The sequence below is a fragment of the Entelurus aequoreus genome, linkage group LG13 (assembly GCF_033978785.1).
Source record: "Entelurus aequoreus isolate RoL-2023_Sb linkage group LG13, RoL_Eaeq_v1.1, whole genome shotgun sequence".
NCBI lineage: Eukaryota > Metazoa > Chordata > Actinopteri > Syngnathiformes > Syngnathidae > Entelurus > Entelurus aequoreus.
Window position 1 is genome coordinate 4461169 of NC_084743.1, and position 20000 is coordinate 4481168.

At 32.9% G+C, this 20000-nt stretch overlaps 2 protein-coding genes across 3 annotated transcripts in view; one reads left to right on the forward strand and one right to left on the reverse strand.

The window, feature by feature from the left end:
- The window catches only part of naalad2 (N-acetylated alpha-linked acidic dipeptidase 2), a 182560-nt gene that overhangs the window by 73202 nt on the left and 89358 nt on the right, over positions 1-20000 (forward strand). The window lies entirely within an intron of this gene.
- LOC133663073 (NADPH oxidase 4) overlaps positions 1-20000 on the reverse strand; it is a 73439-nt gene that overhangs the window by 13451 nt on the left and 39988 nt on the right. For both annotated transcript variants that reach the window (XR_009828230.1, XM_062067264.1), the window contains exons 10-12: positions 17423-17587; positions 15766-15828; positions 2836-2896 (exon numbers count right to left, since the gene is read on the reverse strand). Coding sequence is in view for 1 of the 2 variants with exons in the window: in XM_062067264.1 (XP_061923248.1) it covers positions 2836-2896; positions 15766-15828; positions 17423-17587 (289 nt within the window). In the remaining variant the exon portion in view is untranslated. The remainder of the gene's footprint in view (positions 1-2835; positions 2897-15765; positions 15829-17422; positions 17588-20000) is intronic.

Sequence of the window (20000 nt, forward strand, 5' to 3'; positions counted from 1 at the left end):
AATATCAGTGCAAAAAAAGTCAGGGTAAAAGAAATCAGTGCAAAAAATGCAGTGTAAATAAATCATTGCAAAAAAAAATGTTGCGTATAAAAATTCAGTGTAAAAAAAATCACTGCAAAAAAATTCCGTGTTTAAAAATTCACTGTGAATATATTTAGTGCGAAAATATTCAGTGTAAAAATAATCAGTGCAAACAAAAATCAGCGGGAAAAAATAAGTGAAAAAAAAAAATTCAGTGTAAAAAAAACAGCATAAAATATCAGTGCAAAAAAAGTCAGCGTAAAAGAAATCAATGCAAAAAATGCAGTGTAAATAAATCATTGCAAAAAAAAATGTTGCGTATAAAAATTCAGTGTAAAAAAAAATCACTGCAAAAAAATTCCGTGTTTAAAAATTCACTGTGAATATATTTAGTGCAAAAAATATTCAGTGTAAAAATAATCAGTGCAAACAAAAATCAGCGGAAAAAAATAAGTGGAAAAAAAAATTCAGTGGAAAAAAAACAGTATAAAATATCAGTGCAAAAAAAGTCAGCGTAAAAGAAATCAGTGCAAAAAATGTAGTGTATTAAAAATTCAGTGAAGAAATGTTCGTAAATTACGACTAAAACATCTTATTGGCTGATTCTGAGACAGGATTGATTGCTTCAGTCCTAATTTACCTGAAGTTGGTGTTGGGTATTGAAACAACAAATATTTCTGCCCTGATTTATTTTACACTGAATTTTTATACAATTCTTATTTTACAATTCATTTTTATACAATTATTTTTTCACACAGAATTTTTTTACAATTATTATTTTTACACTGAACCTTTATACAATTATTATTTTATACTGAATTTCAAAACAGTGTTTTAACAAACTGAATTTTTAAACAGAAATTTTGCTCACAATTTTTTATTCAATGAAATTGTCAGCATAATTGAAAAAATTCAGTTACATAAAAAAAATCCTATTAGCCTCCATAATGTGTCACATCTTAAAACACCACACAACATAATGTGTCACATCTTAAAACACCACACAACATAATGTGTCCCATCTTAAAACACCACACAACATAATGTGTCCCATCTTAAAACACCACACAACATAATGTGTCACATCTTAAAACACCACACAACATAATGTGTCACATCTTAAAACACCACACAACATAATGTGTCACATCTTAAAACACCACACAACATAATGTGTCACATCTTAAAACACCACACAACATAATGTGTCCCATCTTAAAACACCACACAACATAATGTGTCACATCTTAAAACACCACACAACATAATGTGTCACATCTTAAAACACCACACAACATAATGTGTCACATCTTAAAACACCGCACAACATCGACATTTAGAAGTGTGCCTGCATTCTAGCTCCATCTTTTTGTTTTTGCTTTGTCTGACTCAAGGGCCAACACAAACAAGCGGACTTCCCCTCTTGTGTTCTCACGTGGAAACAAAGACTTAGCGTTTGTCAGTCTGGCCCCCAAGTGAACAGAACGTGGCGCCCATCGTAAGCTAGAACCGTCTTCAGGCACGGACAGAACATTCCAGGAAAGGAGGATTCTCAAATTCAAGCCCCTGAAGTAGTTTTTCATTCAAGCGGGGAAATGTTTGGACAGTTCCGAGGGCCCCAGACTGACAGGGGCCCTACAAAGGTGAAACAGCAAAAAGAAAAAACAAAAAGCTTATTATTTGACATTTTTATTTTTTTGTACATTTTTGGGGTTTTGTTTGACATTTCTTAACTTATTTTTGTATGTACTTATCAGTGCGGTCAAACAATTATTTTGAAATCAGATTAATCACACAATAAAGACATAAAACATAAAATAAGGTTTTTGATGTCCGGACTAGAACTGAGTACAGGGAAGAAAAGGTCATGAATATAAAAAAAATAAACATTTAAGATATTACAGGTTATGATATATACATATATATATACATATATATATGTGTGTGTGTGTGTGTGTGTGTATACGTATATATATATATATATATATATGTATATATATATATATATATATATATATATATATATATATATATATATATATATATATATATATATATATATATATATATATATATATATATATATATATTAGGGCTGCAACTAACGATTCATTTGATAATCGATTAATCTGTCGATTATTACTTCGATTAATAATCGGATAAAAGAGACAAACTACCTTTCTATCCTTTCCAGTATTTTATTGAAAAAAAACAGCATACTGGCACCATACTTATTTAGATTATTGTTTATCAGCTGTTTGTACATGTTGCAGTTTATAAATAAAGGTTTATTTAAATAAAAATAAAAAAAATTTTTTTTTTTTTAAAAAGCCACTGCGCATGCGCATAGCATAGATCCAACGAATCGATGACTAAATTAATCGGCAACTATTTTTATAATCGATTTTAATCGATTTAATCGATTTTAATCGATTAGTTGTTGCAGCCCTGATATATATATATATATATATATATATATATATATATATATATATATATATATATATATATATATATATATATATATATATATATATATATACACACACACACGTCCCTATGTGTGTTTTAGATCTTTGGCTAATTCTCTAACTTCAGGCTAAAACAAACGCTGGCTCTTTGGAATATATACTGTTTTATACATTAAAACGTGTGTGTGTGCGTGCGTGTGTGTGTGTGCGTGCGTGTGTGTGTGCGTGTGTGTGTGTGTGTGTGTGTGTGTGTGTGTGTGTGTGTGTGTGTGTGTGTGTGTGTGTGTGTGTGTGTGTGTGTGTGTGTGTGTGTGTGTGTGTGTGTGTGTGTGTGTGAACTCACCAGTCCAGTCTCCTACAACACGGAGATGAATGCCAAAAGTTTCCTTGTTCTCTGTGGGACACTGCAAAGAGTTAATTGGCAGACAGTGAGTCACAAAGGAAGCAACACCCACACACCCACACACACACACAGTTGTTGGGGATACAGTTTTTTAAAACACACAGGTGTTTCCAGATAAATAATAACATGTGCAAAAGTATCTGTGTTTTCCTATGAAGGGATGAAATGCACACGCACACACACACACACACACACACACACACACACACACACACACACACACACACACACACACACACACACAGATATACATGCTCCGCTTTTCTTCTTGGCAGACGCCATGATCGCCTCAGGGGGTCTGTCTGCTCTCTGTCAGAGTGATTGTCCTCCTCCTGTGGGCTTCATAACACACCAAACGTGCACTCTGTCTGTGTGTGTGTGTGTGTGTGTGTGTGTGTGTGTGTGTGTGTGTGTGTGTGTGTGTGTGTGTGTGTGTGTGTGTGTGTGTGTGTGTGTGTGTGTGTGTGCGTGTGTGTGCGTGTGAGTAAAAGTCTTGAAGTCAAAGGAGCAATGTAGGGTGCAATATCCAGCTGTCAATCAAAAGCCTTCAAGTGGCAGAAGGAGGAAAACATTGAAGACAAGAAAATGCCATTATTAAAACTCACCTGAGTGAGATAATAATAATAATAATAATACATTTCCAGGAAAACCGGGATTTGGTTTAGAACTTGGCAAAGTGTTAGTTTGAATGTCCAGGATGAGTGGAATATGTTGATGTTGGAATAGTTTGAATCGGTTGAAAAATGTGGAAATGGTAGAAGTTTGAAAAATGGGCAATTAAAATTGAAAGGGGAAAATGTCCCTAAAAACTGGGAATTCTAATTCTAGTTTGTATTTTTTTTTTTGGTGTATTTTGCTTTTTTTTTTTGGGGTGGGGGGGCAAAAAAAAGGGCCTGTTTTCTCAGTACCTGTATTATGATTTCCGTATTAAATGAATAAATAAATAAATAAAAAATTTTTGAAACCTGGGAATTCTAGGAAATCCAGGAATTTTTTTTAAATTGTTGAAGTAGAGCACACAATTCCTAAACAAGCTGAATATTTTGAAGTTGAAACAGTTTAAATTAGATTTAAAAAATTAGGAGTTGTGGAAATTTTGGAAAAATGGCCCATTCACTTCAATGGGAAATTCATACAAATTTGGGAATTCCAGGAAAAGAGATAATTTTTTTGAAAATGGTAAAAAACTTGAATGTTCTGAAGGAGTTAAAATGGTTGGTGTTAGAATTTTTCAAAACGGTCGAGAAATGTTGAAGTAGTAACATTTTTAAGTGAGAAATGGTATTTCGGAATTCCTGGAATTTCGGGAAATTTTCCAGATCAAAAACCAACTTTGTTCTTTGTCCTGATTAAGAGGAATGATTTGTCGGTGGAACGGTTGAAGTGGGTTGAAAAATGTGGGAGAAGTAGTCGACAGAAAAAAGGGTGAAAATAGGGTTTGGAAAACTGGGGATTCTGGGAATTCCTGGATTTTTTTTTTTACTTGAAAAAATGATAGTTTGAATGTCCAGGATGAGTGCAATATGTTGATGTTGGAATAGTTTGAATCGGTTGAAAAATTTGGAAATGGTGGAAATTTGAAAAATGGGCAATTAAAATTGAAAGGGGAAAATGTCCCTAAAAACTGGGAAATCTAATTCTAGTTTGTATTTTTTTTTGGTGTATTTTGATTTTTTTTTTTTTGGGTGGGGGGGCAAAAAAAAAGGGTCTGTTTTCGCAGTACCTGTATTATGATTTCCGTATTAAATGAATAAATAAAAACTTTTTTTTTTTTAAACCTGGGAATTCTAGGAAATCCGGGAATTTTTTTAAAATTGTTGAAGTAGAGCACACAATTCCTAAACAGGCTGAATATTTTGAAGTTGAAACAGTTTAAATTACATTTTTAAAAATTAGGAGTTGTGGAAATTTTTGAAAAATGGCCCATTCACTTCAATGGGAAATTCATACAAATTTGGGAATTCCAGGAAAAGAGATATTTTTTGGAAAATGGTAAAAAAAAACTTGAATGTTCTGAAGGAGTTAAAATGGTTGGTGTTAGAATTTTTCAAAACGGTCGAGAAATGTTGAAGTAGTAACATTTTTAAGTGAGAAATGGTATTTCGGAATTCCTGGAATTTCGGGAAATTTTCCAGACCAAAAACCAACTTTGTTCTTTGTCCTGATTAAGAGGAATGATTTGTCGGTGGAACGGTTGAAGTGGGTTGAAAAATGTTGGAGAAGTAGTCGACAGAAAAAAGGGTGAAAATAGGGTTTGGAAAACTGGGGATTCTGGGAATTCCTGGAATTTTTTTTTAACTTGAAAAAATGATAGTTTGAATGTGCAGGATGAGTGGAATATGTTGATGTTGGAATAGTTTGAATCGGTTGAAAAATTTGGAAATGGTGGAAATTTGAAAAATGGGCAATTAAAATTGAAAGGGGAAAATGTCCCTAAAAACTGGGAATTCTAATTCTAGTTTGTATTTTTTTTTGGTGTATTTTGATTTTTTTTTTTGGGGTGGGGGGGCAAAAAAAAGGGTCTGTTTTCTCAGTACCTGTATTATGATTTCCGTATTAAATGAATAAATAAAAATAAAAAAAATTTTGAAACCTGGGAATTCTAGGAAATCCAGGAATTTTTTTTAAATTGTTGAAGTAGAGCACACAATTCCTAAACAGGCTGAATATTTTGAAGTTGAAACAATTTAAATTAGATTTAAAAAATTAGGAGTTGTGGAAATTTTGGAAAAATGGCCCATTCACTTCAATGGGAAATTCATACAAATTTGGGAATTCCAGGAAAAGAGATAATTTTTTTGAAAATGGTAAAAAACTTGAATGTTCTGAAGGAGTTAAAATGGTTGGTGTTAGAATTTTTCAAAACGGTCGAGAAATGTTGAAGTAGTAACATTTTTAAGTGAGAAATGGTATTTCGGAATTCCTGGAATTTCGGGAAATTTTCCAGATCAAAAAACAACTTTGTTCTTTGTCCTGATTAAGAGGAATGATTTGTCGGTGGAACGGTTGAAATGGGTTGAAAAATGTGGGAGAAGTAGTCGACAGAAAAAAGGGTGAAAATAGGGTTTGGAAAACTGGGGATTCTGGGAATTCCTGGATTTTTTTTTTTACTTGAAAAAATGATAGTTTGAATGTCCAGGATGAGTGCAATATGTTGATGTTGGAATAGTTTGAATCGGTTGAAAAATTTGGAAATGGTGGAAATTTGAAAAATGGGCAATTAAAATTGAAAGGGGAAAATGTCCCTAAAAACTGGGAATTCTAATTCTAGTTTGTATTTTTTTTTGGTGTATTTTGATTTTTTTTTTTGGGGTGGGGGGGCAAAAAAAAGGGTCTGTTTTCTCAGTACCTGTATTATGATTTCCGTATTAAATGAATAAATAAAAATAAAAAAATTTTTGAAACCTGGGAATTCTAGGAAATCCAGGAATTTTTTTTAAATTGTTGAAGTAGAGCACACAATTCCTAAACAGGCTGAATATTTTGAAGTTGAAACAATTTAAATTAGATTTAAAAAATTAGGAGTTGTGGAAATTTTGGAAAAATGGCCCATTCACTTCAATGGGAAATTCATACAAATTTGGGAATTCCAGGAAAAGAGATAATTTTTTTGAAAATGGTAAAAAACTTGAATGTTCTGAAGGAGTTAAAATGGTTGGTGTTAGAATTTTTCAAAACGGTCGAGAAATGTTGAAGTAGTAACATTTTTAAGTGAGAAATGGTATTTCGGAATTCCTGGAATTTCGGGAAATTTTCCAGATCAAAAAACAACTTTGTTCTTTGTCCTGATTAAGAGGAATGATTTGTCGGTGGAACGGTTGAAATGGGTTGAAAAATGTGGGAGAAATAGTCGACAGAAAAAAGGGTGAAAATAGGGTTTGGAAAACTGGGGATTCTGGGAATTCCTGGATTTTTTTTTTTACTTGAAAAAATGATAGTTTGAATGTCCAGGATGAGTGCAATATGTTGATGTTGGAATAGTTTGAATCGGTTGAAAAATTTGGAAATGGTGGAAATTTGAAAAATGGGCAATTAAAATTGAAAGGGGAAAATGTCCCTAAAAACTGGGAAATCTAATTCTAGTTTGTATTTTTTTTTGGTGTATTTTGATTTTTTTTTTTTTGGGTGGGGGGGCAAAAAAAAGGGTCTGTTTTCTCAGTACCTGTATTATGATTTCCGTATTAAATGAATAAATAAAAACCTTTTTTTTTTTTTTAAACCTGGGAATTCTAGGAAATCCAGGAATTGTTTTAAAATTGTTGAAGTAGAGCACACAATTCCTAAACAGGCTGAATATTTTGAAGTTGAAACAGTTTAAATTACATTTTAAAAAATTAGGAGTTGTGGAAATTTTTGAAAAATGGCCCATTCACTTCAATGGGAAATTCATACAAATTTGGGAATTCCAGGAAAAGAGATATTTTTTTTGAAAATGGTAAAAAAAACTTGAATGTTCTGAAGGAGTTAAAATAGTTGGTGTTAGAATTTTTCAAAACGGTCGAGAAATGTTGAAGTAGTAACATTTTTAAGTGAGAAATGGTATTTCGGAATTCCTGGAATTTCGGGAAATTTTCCAGATCAAAAACCAACTTTGTTCTTTGTCCTGATTAAGAGGAATGATTTGTCGGTGGAACGGTTGAAATGGGTTGAAAAATGTGGGAGAAATAGTCGACAGAAAAAAGGGTGAAAATAGGGTTTGGAAAACTGGGGATTCTGGGAATTCCTGGATATTTTTTTTTACTTGAAAAAATGATAGTTTGAATTTCCAGGATGAGTGGAATATGTTGATGTTGGAATAGTTTGAATCGGTTGAAAAATTTGGAAATGGTGGAAATTTGAAAAATGGGCAATTAAAATTGAAAGGGGAAAATGTCCCTAAAAACTGGGAAATCTAATTCTAGTTTGTATTTTTTTTTGGTGTATTTTGATTTTTTTTTTTTTGGGTGGGGGGGCAAAAAAAAGGGTCTGTTTTCTCAGTACCTGTATTATGATTTCCGTATTAAATGAATAAATAAAAACCTTTTTTTTTTTTTTAAACCTGGGAATTCTAGGAAATCCAGGAATTGTTTTAAAATTGTTGAAGTAGAGCACACAATTCCTAAACAGGCTGAATATTTTGAAGTTGAAACAGTTTAAATTACATTTTAAAAAATTAGGAGTTGTGGAAATTTTTGAAAAATGGCCCATTCACTTCAATGGGAAATTCATACAAATTTGGGAATTCCAGGAAAAGAGATAATTTTTTTGAAAATGGTAAAAAAAACTTGAATGTTCTGAAGGAGTTAAAATAGTTGGTGTTAGAATTTTTCAAAACGGTCGAGAAATGTTGAAGTAGTAACATTTTTAAGTGAGAAATGGTATTTCGGAATTCCTGGAATTTCGGGAAATTTTCCAGATCAAAAAACAACTTTGTTCTTTGTCCTGATTAAGAGGAAGGATTTGTCGGTGGAACGTTTGAAGTGGGTTGAAAAATGTTGGAGAAGTAGTCGACAGAAAAAAAAGGGTGAAAATAGGGTTTGGAAAACCGGGGATTCTGGGAATTCCTGGAATTTTTTTTTTAACTTGAAAAAATGATAGTTTGAATGTCCAGGATGAGTGGAATATGTTGATGTTGGAATAGTTTGAATCGGTTGAAAAATTTGGAAATGGTGGAAATTTGAAAAATGGGCAATTAAAACTGAAAGGGGAAAATGTCCCTAAAAACTGGGAATTCTAATTCTAGTTTGAATTTTTTTTTGGTGTATTTTGCTTTTTTTTTTTGGGGTGGGGGGGCAAAAAAAAGGGTCTGTTTTCTCAGTACCTGTATTATGATTTCCGTATTAAATGAATAAATAAAAATAAAAATTTTTTTGAAACCTGGGAATTCTAGGAAATCCAGGAATTTTTTTTAAATTGTTGAAGTAGAGCACACAATTCCTAAACAGGCTGAATATTTTGAAGTTGAAACAGTTTAAATTAGATTTAAAAAATTAGGAGTTGTGGAAATTTTGGAAAAATGGCCCATTCACTTCAATGGGAAATTCATACAAATTTGGGAATTCCAGGAAAAGAGATAATTTTTTTGAAAATGGTAAAAAACTTGAATGTTCTGAAGGAGTTAAAATAGTTGGTGTTAGAATTTTTCAAAACGGTCGAGAAATGTTGAAGTAGTAACATTTTTAAGTGAGAAATGGTATTTCGGAATTCCTGGAATTTCGGGAAATTTTCCAGATCAAAAACCAACTTTGTTCTTTGTCCTGATTAAGAGGAATGATTTGTCGGTGGAACGGTTGAAATGGGTTGAAAAATGTGGGAGAAGTAGTCGACAGAAAAAAGGGTGAAAATAGGGTTTGGAAAACTGGGGATTCTGGGAATTCCTGGATTTTTTTTTTTACTTGAAAAAATGATAGTTTGAATGTCCAGGATGAGTGCAATATGTTGATGTTGGAATAGTTTGAATCGGTTGAAAAATTTGGAAATGGTGGAAATTTGAAAAATGGGCAATTAAAATTGAAAGGGGAAAATGTCCCTAAAAACTGGGAAATCTAATTCTAGTTTGTATTTTTTTTTGGTGTATTTTGATTTTTTTTTTTTTGGGTGGGGGGGCAAAAAAAAGGGTCTGTTTTCTCAGTACCTGTATTATGATTTCCGTATTAAATGAATAAATAAAAACCTTTTTTTTTTTTTTAAACCTGGGAATTCTAGGAAATCCAGGAATTGTTTTAAAATTGTTGAAGTAGAGCACACAATTCCTAAACAGGCTGAATATTTTGAAGTTGAAACAGTTTAAATTACATTTTAAAAAATTAGGAGTTGTGGAAATTTTTGAAAAATGGCCCATTCACTTCAATGGGAAATTCATACAAATTTGGGAATTCCAGGAAAAGAGATAATTTTTTTGAAAATGGTAAAAAAACTTGAATGTTCTGAAGGAGTTAAAATAGTTGGTGTTAGAATTTTTCAAAACGGTCGAGAAATGTTGAAGTAGTAACATTTTTAAGTGAGAAATGGTATTTCGGAATTCCTGGAATTTCGGGAAATTTTCCAGATCAAAAACCAACTTTGTTCTTTGTCCTGATTAAGAGGAATGATTTGTCGGTGGAACGGTTGAAATGGGTTGAAAAATGTGGGAGAAATAGTCGACAGAAAAAAGGGTGAAAATAGGGTTTGGAAAACTGGGGATTCTGGGAATTCCTGGATTTTTTTTTTTACTTGAAAAAATGATAGTTTGAATTTCCAGGATGAGTGGAATATGTTGATGTTGGAATAGTTTGAATCGGTTGAAAAATTTGGAAATGGTGGAAATTTGAAAAATGGGCAATTAAAATTGAAAGGGGAAAATGTCCCTAAAAACTGGGAAATCTAATTCTAGTTTGTATTTTTTTTTGGTGTATTTTGATTTTTTTTTTTTTGGGTGGGGGGGCAAAAAAAAGGGTCTGTTTTCTCAGTACCTGTATTATGATTTCCGTATTAAATGAATAAATAAAAACCTTTTTTTTTTTTTAAACCTGGGAATTCTAGGAAATCCAGGAATTTTTTTAAAATTGTTGAAGTAGAGCACACAATTCCTAAACAGGCTGAATATTTTGAAGTTGAAACAGTTTAAATTACATTTTAAAAAATTAGGAGTTGTGGAAATTTTTGAAAAATGGCCCATTCACTTCAATGGGAAATTCATACAAATTTGGGAATTCCAGGAAAAGAGATAATTTTTTTGAAAATGGTAAAAAAACTTGAATGTTCTGAAGGAGTTAAAATAGTTGGTGTTAGAATTTTTCAAAACGGTCGAGAAATGTTGAAGTAGTAACATTTTTAAGTGAGAAATGGTATTTCGGAATTCCTGGAATTTCGGGAAATTTTCCAGATCAAAAAACAACTTTGTTCTTTGTCCTGATTAAGAGGAATGATTTGTCGGTGGAACGTTTGAAGTGGGTTGAAAAATGTTGGAGAAGTAGTCGACAGAAAAAAAAGGGTGAAAATAGGGTTTGGAAAACCGGGGATTCTGGGAATTCCTGGAATTTTTTTTTTAACTTGAAAAAATGATAGTTTGAATGTCCAGGATGAGTGGAATATGTTGATGTTGGAATAGTTTGAATCGGTTGAAAAATTTGGAAATGGTGGAAATTTGAAAAATGGGCAATTAAAACTGAAAGGGGAAAATGTCCCTAAAAACTGGGAATTCTAATTCTAGTTTGAATTTTTTTTTGGTGTATTTTGCTTTTTTTTTTTGGGGTGGGGGGGCAAAAAAAAGGGTCTGTTTTCTCAGTACCTGTATTATGATTTCCGTATTAAATGAATAAATAAAAATAAAAAAAATTTTGAAACCTGGGAATTCTAGGAAATCCAGGAATTTTTTTTAAATTGTTGAAGTAGAGCACACAATTCCTAAACAGGCTGAATATTTTGAAGTTGAAACAGTTTAAATTAGATTTAAAAAATTAGGAGTTGTGGAAATTTTGGAAAAATGGCCCATTCACTTCAATGGGAAATTCATACAAATTTGGGAATTCCAGGAAAAGAGATAATTTTTTTGAAAATGGTAAAAAACTTGAATGTTCTGAAGGAGTTAAAATAGTTGGTGTTAGAATTTTTCAAAACGGTCGAGAAATGTTGAAGTAGTAACATTTTTAAGTGAGAAATGGTATTTCGGAATTCCTGGAATTTCGGGAAATTTTCCAGATCAAAAACCAACTTTGTTCTTTGTCCTGATTAAGAGGAATGATTTGTCGGTGGAACGGTTGAAATGGGTTGAAAAATGTGGGAGAAATAGTCGACAGAAAAAAGGGTGAAAATAGGGTTTGGAAAACTGGGGATTCTGGGAATTCCTGGATTTTTTTTTTTTACTTGAAAAAATGATAGTTTGAATTTCCAGGATGAGTGGAATATGTTGATGTTGGAATAGTTTGAATCGGTTGAAAAATTTGGAAATGGTGGAAATTTGAAAAATGGGCAATTAAAATTGAAAGGGGAAAATGTCCCTAAAAACTGGGAAATCTAATTCTAGTTTGTATTTTTTTTTGGTGTATTTTGATTTATTTTTTTTTGGGTGGGGGGGCAAAAAAAAGGGTCTGTTTTCTCAGTACCTGTATTATGATTTCCGTATTAAATGAATAAATAAAAACCTTTTTTTTTTTTTAAACCTGGGAATTCTAGGAAATCCAGGAATTTTTTTAAAATTGTTGAAGTAGAGCACACAATTCCTAAACAGGCTGAATATTTTGAAGTTGAAACAGTTTAAATTACATTTTAAAAAATTAGGAGTTGTGGAAATTTTTGAAAAATGGCCCATTCACTTCAATGGGAAATTCATACAAATTTGGGAATTCCAGGAAAAGAGATAATTTTTTTGAAAATGGTAAAAAAAACTTGAATGTTCTGAAGGAGTTAAAATAGTTGGTGTTAGAATTTTTCAAAACGGTCGAGAAATGTTGAAGTAGTAACATTTTTAAGTGAGAAATGGTATTTCGGAATTCCTGGAATTTCGGGAAATTTTCCAGATCAAAAAACAACTTTGTTCTTTGTCCTGATTAAGAGGAAGGATTTGTCGGTGGAACGTTTGAAGTGGGTTGAAAAATGTTGGAGAAGTAGTCGACAGAAAAAAAAGGGTGAAAATAGGGTTTGGAAAACCGGGGATTCTGGGAATTCCTGGAATTTTTTTTTTAACTTGAAAAAATGATAGTTTGAATGTCCAGGATGAGTGGAATATGTTGATGTTGGAATAGTTTGAATCGGTTGAAAAATTTGGAAATGGTGGAAATTTGAAAAATGGGCAATTAAAACTGAAAGGGGAAAATGTCCCTAAAAACTGGGAATTCTAATTCTAGTTTGAATTTTTTTTTGGTGTATTTTGCTTTTTTTTTTTGGGGTGGGGGGGCAAAAAAAAGGGTCTGTTTTCTCAGTACCTGTATTATGATTTCCGTATTAAATGAATAAATAAAAATAAAACAATTTTTGAAACCTGGGAATTCTAGGAAATCCAGGAATTTTTTTTAAATTGTTGAAGTAGAGCACACAATTCCTAAACAGGCTGAATATTTTGAAGTTGAAACAGTTTAAATTAGATTTAAAAAATTAGGAGTTGTGGAAATTTTGGAAAAATGGCCCATTCACTTCAATGGGAAATTCATACAAATTTGGGAATTCCAGGAAAAGAGATAATTTTTTTGAAAATGGTAAAAAACTTGAATGTTCTGAAGGAGTTAAAATAGTTGGTGTTAGAATTTTTCAAAACGGTCGAGAAATGTTGAAGTAGTAACATTTTTAAGTTAGAAATGGTATTTCGGAATTCCTGGAATTTCGGGAAATTTTCCAGATCAAAAACCAACTTTGTTCTTTGTCCTGATTAAGAGGAATGATTTGTCGGTGGAACGGTTGAAGTGGGTTGAAAAATGTTGGAGAAGTAGTCGACAGAAAAAAGGGTGAAAATAGGGTTTGGAAAACTGGGGATTCTGGGAATTCCTGGAATTTTTTTTTTACTTGAAAAAATGATAGTTTGAATGTCCAGGATGAGTGGAATATGTTGATGTTGGAATAGTTTGAATCGGTTGAAAAATTTGGAAATGGTGGAAATTTGAAAAATGGGCAATTAAAATTGAAAGGGGAAAATGTCCCTAAAAACTGGGAAATCTAATTCTAGTTTGTATTTTTTTTTGGTGTATTTTGATTTTTTTTTTTTTGGGTGGGGGGGTAAAAAAAAAGGGTCTGTTTTCTCAGTACCTGTATTATGATTTCCGTATTAAATGAATAAATAAAAACCTTTTTTTTTTTTAAACCTGGGAATTCTAGGAAATCCAGGAATTTTTTTAAAATTGTTGAAGTAGAGCACACAATTCCTAAACAGGCTGAATATTTTGAAGTTGAAACAGTTTAAATTACATTTTAAAAAATTAGGAGTTGTGGACATTTTTGAAAAATGGCCCATTCACTTCAATGGGAAATTCATACAAATTTGGGAATTCCAGGAAAAGAGATAATTTTTTTGAAAATGGTAAAAAACTTGAATGTTCTGAAGGAGTTAAAATAGTTGGTGTTAGAATTTTTCAAAACGGTCGAGAAATGTTGAAGTAGTAACATTTTTAAGTGAGAAATGGTATTTCGGAATTCCTGGAATTTCGGGAAATTTTCCAGATCAAAAACCAACTTTGTTCTTTGTCCTGATTAAGAGGAAGGATTTGTCGGTGGAACGTTTGAAGTGGGTTGAAAAATGTTGGAGAAGTAGTCGACAGAAAAAAAAGGGTGAAAATAGGGTTTGGAAAACTGGGGATTCTGGGAATTCCTGGAATTTTTTTTTTAACTTGAAAAAATGATAGTTTGAATGTCCAGGATGAGTGGAATATGTTGATGTTGGAATAGTTTGGATCGGTTGAAAAATTTGGAAATGGTGGAAATTTGAAAAATGGGCAATTAAAACTGAAAGGGGAAAATGTCCCTAAAAACTGGGAATTCTAATTCTAGTTTGAATTTTTTTTTGGTGTATTTTGCTTTTTTTTTTTTTGGGTTGGGGGGCAAAAAAAAGGGTCTGTTTTCTCAGTACCTGTATTATGATTTCCGTATTAAATGAATAAATTTTTAAAAAAAAATTTTTAAACCTGGGAATTCTTGGAAATCCAGGAATTTTTTTTTAAATTGTTGAAGTAGAGCACACAATTCCTAAACAGGCTGAATATTTTGAAGTTGAAACAGTTTAAATTACATTTTAAAAAATGAGGAGTTGTGGAAATTTTTGAAAAATGGCCCATTCACTTCAATGGGAAATTCATACAAATTTGGGAATTCCAGGAAAAGAGATATTTTTTTTGAAAATGGTAAAAAAAACTTGAATGTTCTGAAGGAGTTCAAATGGTTGGTGTTAGAATTTTTCAAAACGGTCGAGAAATGTTGAAGTAGTAACATTTTTAAGTGAGAAATGGTATATCGGAATTCCTGGAATTTCGGGAAATTTTCCAGATCAAAAACCAACTTTGTTCTTTGTCCTGATTAAGAGGAAGGATTTGTCGGTGGAACGGTTGAAGTGGGTTGAAAAATGTGGGAGAAGTAGTCGACAGAAAAAAGGGTGAAAATAGGGTTTGGAAAACTGGGGATTCTGGGAATTCCTGGACTTTTTTTTAACTTGAAAAAATGATAGTTTGAATGTCCAGGATGAGTGGAATATGTTGAAGGTGGAATGGTTTGAATCGTTTGAAAAATGTAGAAATGGTTGAATTTGGGAAAATGGTCAATTCATTTTGAATGGGAAAAATGTCCCGGAAAACCTGGAATCAAGAATCGTGTTGAAACGAGAATAAATTCTGAATCAAATCATCACCCCAGGAATCGGAATCGGATCGAATCGTCAGGCGTCCAAAGGTTCCCACAACTACTATCTAAGATATTTTGCCTAAATAGGAAGTAGCTTTTTCCATGAAGCTGAATGGTTCATGTTGCGCCCTACAAAGTGTTTAAACAGTAGGTATTGTGCTTAGTACACACCAGCTGTTTGATAGTCACATTCACCTTAGTTGTAGTTTTTATCACTACATTAGGAGGTGTTGAAATCGCCATGTAAAATCGCCAATGCTAATAGTAGCCCGTCAATGGCAAACCCATTAGCATCCAGCTAGTTTCTGTTAGAAAAGTGGAACCTTACTTAACGTTTGAGCGTTTTCTACCGAGCATCCTTGCTTTGTTGCTGTTGAAAACTGCAACGTTACTTCGAGGGAGTTTGGTAGAGTCCGCTCTCAGTGCTGCTTGAGTGATTGTTTACATGAGCCACTGTTTAGTCACGTGTGACAACGTATCAAAGTAGGGCACCTTTTGATTTGACGTGAATCGTTACCTGATAGTACCGACAGAATTCAGTCGGTGCCCGGAAAAGAACCGAATTCAGTAGTTTGATGTTTGGTGCCGACTTACCTCTGTCAGCGTGAAAGGATGATTCTCAAAGGAGGAGACGCTGGGACACTTGAGAACAACATACTGGGAGAGGAACAAGAAGAAATGATTGTTATGGAGAACAACATACTGGGAGAGGAACAAGAAGAAATGATGGATATGGAGAACAACATACTGGGAGAGGAACAAGAAGAAATGATGGTTATGGAGAACAACATACTGGGAGAGGAACAAGAAGAAATGATGGTTATGGAGAACAACATACTGGGAGAGGAACAAGAAGAAATGATGGTTATGGAGAACAACATACTGGGAGAGGACCAAGAAGAAATGATGGATATGGAGAACAACATACTGGGAGAGGAACAAGAAGAAATGATGGTTATGGAGAACAACATACTGGGAGAGGAACAAGAAGAAATGATGGTTATGGAGAACAACATACTGGGAGAGGACCAAGAAGAAATGATGGATATGGAGAACAACATACTGGGAGAGGACCAAGAAGAAATGATGGTTATTGAGAACAACATACTGGGAGAGGAACAAGAAGAAATGATGGTTATGGAGAACAACATACTGGGAGAGGACCAAGAAGAAATGATGGATATGGAGAACAACATACTGGGAGAGGAACAAGAAGAAATGATTGTTATGGAGAACAACATACTGGGAGAGGAACAAGAAGAAATGATGGTTATGGAGAACAACATACTGGGAGAGGAACAAGAAGAAATGATTGTTATGGAGAACAACATACTGGGAGAGGAACAAGAAGACATGATTGTTATGGAGAACAACATACTGGGAGAGGACCAAGAAGAAATGATGGATATGGAGAACAACATACTGGGAGAGGAACAAGAAGAAATGATGGTTATGGAGAACAACATACTGGGAGAGGAACAAGAAGAAATGATGGTTATGGAGAACAACATACTGGGAGAGGACCAAGAAGAAATGATGGATATGGAGAACAACATACTGGGAGAGGAACAAGAAGAAATGATGGTTATGGAGAACAACATACTGGGAGAGGAACAAGAAGAAATGATGGTTATGGAGAACAACATACTGGGAGAGGAACAAGAAGAAATGATGGATATTGAGAACAACATACTGGGAGAGGAACAAGAAGAAATGATGGATATGGAGAACAACATACTGGGAGAGGAACAAGAAGAAATGATGGTTATGGAGAACAACATACTGGGAGAGGACCAAGAAGAAATGATGGATATGGAGAACAACATACTGGGAGAGGAACAAGAAGAAATGATGGTTATGGAGAACAACATACTGGGAGAGGAACAAGAAGAAATGATGGTTATGGAGAACAACATACTGGGAGAGGAACAAGAAGAAATGATGGTTATGGAGAACAACATACTGGGAGAGGAACAAGAAGAAATGATGGTTATTGAGAACAACATACTGGGAGAGGAACAAGAAGAAATGGTGGATATGGAGAACAACATACTGGGAGAGGAACAAGAAGAAATGATTGATATGGAGAACAACATACTGGGAGAGGAACAAGAAGAAATGATTGATATGGAGAACAACATACTGGGAGAGGACCAAGAAGAAATGATGGTTATGGAGAACAACATACTGGGAGAGGACCAAGAAGAAATGATGGATACAAAAACCTTGACAAAGACAAACGCAGACTCACTTGACCAGGATGAGCTTTAAAGTTCTTCTTCAACATCCGCAACTCGATGACATCACAGGGGTGCCTCATGACCGTCACTATGGTAACCGGGTCACTGCTTCGGATGTAGCGGTAGAGACGCTCCGCACAGTAGAGACACAGAGGACCGGACACCCAGAGCCATGTCTGTGCAGGTAGACCAAGGTCACTTTGGTTAATACTACTTCTATCAAGTAATCAGATTACTTCTAATAATATTACTTCTTTCAAGTAATGTTTACTTCTAATAATATTATTTATATCAAGTAAAAAGATTACTGCTACCAAGTAATAGGATTACTTGAAATAATATTACTTCTGTCAAGTAATAGGATTACTTTAAATAATATTACTTCTGTCAAGTAATAAGATTACTTTGAATATTATTACTTCTATCAAGTAATAAGATTACTTTGAATAATATTACTTATGTCAAGTAATAAGATTACTTCTAATAATATTATTTCTATCAAGTAATAAGATTACTGTATAAAGTAATAATATTACTGCTATCAAGTAATAGGATTACTTGAAATAATATTACTTCTGTCAAGTAATAGGATTACTTCAAATAATATTACTTCTGTCAAGTAATAAGATTACTTCGAATAATATTACTTCTGTTAAGTAATAAGATTACTTCGAATAAAATTACTTCTGTTAAGTAATAAGATTGCTTCGAATATTATTACTTCTGTCAAGTAATAAGATTACTTCTAATAATATTACTTCTGCCAAGTAATAAGATTACTCTGAATAATATTATTTCCATCAAGTAATAAAATTACTTCGAATAATATTACTTCTGTCAAGTAATAAGATTACTTCGAATAATATTACTTCTATCAAGTAATAAGGTTATTTCTAATAATATGACTTCTATCAAGTAATAAGATTACTTTGAATAATATTACTTCTGTCAAGTAATAAGATTGCTTCAAATAATATTACTTCTGTCAAGTAATAAGATTACTTCGAATAATATTACTTCTGTCAAGTAATAAGATTACTTCAAATAATATTACTTCTATCAAGTAATAAGATTGCTTCTAATAATATTACTTCTGCCAAGTAATAAGATTACTCTGAATAATATTACTTCTATCAAGTAATAAGGTTATTTCTAATAATATTACTTCTGTCAAGTAATAAGATTACTTTGAATAATATTACTTCTATCAAGTAATAAGATTACTTTGAATAATATGACTTTTATCAAGTAATAAGATTACTTTGAATAATATGACTTCTATCAAGTAATAAGATTACTTTGAATAATATTACTTCTATCAAGTAATAAGATTACTTCGAATAATATGACTTCTGTCAAGTAATAAGATTACTTTGAATAATATTACTTCTATCAAGTAATAAGATTACTTCGAATAATATGACTTCCGTCAAGTAATAAGATTACTTTGAATAATATTACTTCTATCAAGTAATAAGATTACTTCGAATAATATGACTTCTGTCAAGTAATAAGATTACTTTGAATAATATTACTTCTATCAAGTAATAAGGTTATTTCAAATAATATTACTTCTGTCAAGTAATAAGATTACTTTGAATAATATTACTTCTATCAAGTAATAAGGTTATTTCTAATAATATGACTTCTATCAAGTAATAAGATAACTTGGAGTAATATTACTTCTGTCAAGTAATAAGATAACTTGGAGTAATATTACTTCTATTTACAAAATATTTCTGTGTAAATAATTCATTTCACACCGTACAGTATATATCTGCGACTAATATATGCAAATGGCGTCCAAACAATGCGTGTGCTAGTGTTACCTATTCTCAGGTACATGTTGCAGACTAATTGCTTCCAGCGCCTCTCAAGCTGCCTGGTGGGGGATTTTATGGAGCCAGCAAGGAACTTAACGACCACGTGCAAGCACATAATCACACACAAGAGGAAGTATGCACACCACAGACCTGGATGTCAAAATATAGAGGATGCCTGCCCCTCCCTAAAAGCCCACGCCTCTAATAAACTGGACCCTCCAACACTGCGACACACACACATGCATCACATTGTACACACACACACACATGTATCACATTGTACACACACACATGCATCACATTGTACACACACACACACACATGCATCACACTGTACACACACACACATGCATCACATTGTACACACACACACACATGTATCACATTGTACACACACACATGCATCACATTGTACACACACACACACACATGCATCACATTGTACACACACACACATGCATCACATTGTACACACACACACACATGTATCACATTGTACACACACACATGCATCACATTGTACACACACACATGCATCACATTGTACACACACACATGCATCACATTGTACACACACACACACACACACATGCATCACATTGTACACACACATGCATCACATTGTACACACACATGCATCACATTGTACACACACACACATGCATCACATTGTACACACACACATGCATCACATTGTACACACACACATGCATCACATTGTACACACACACATGCATCACATTGTACACACACACACACACATGCA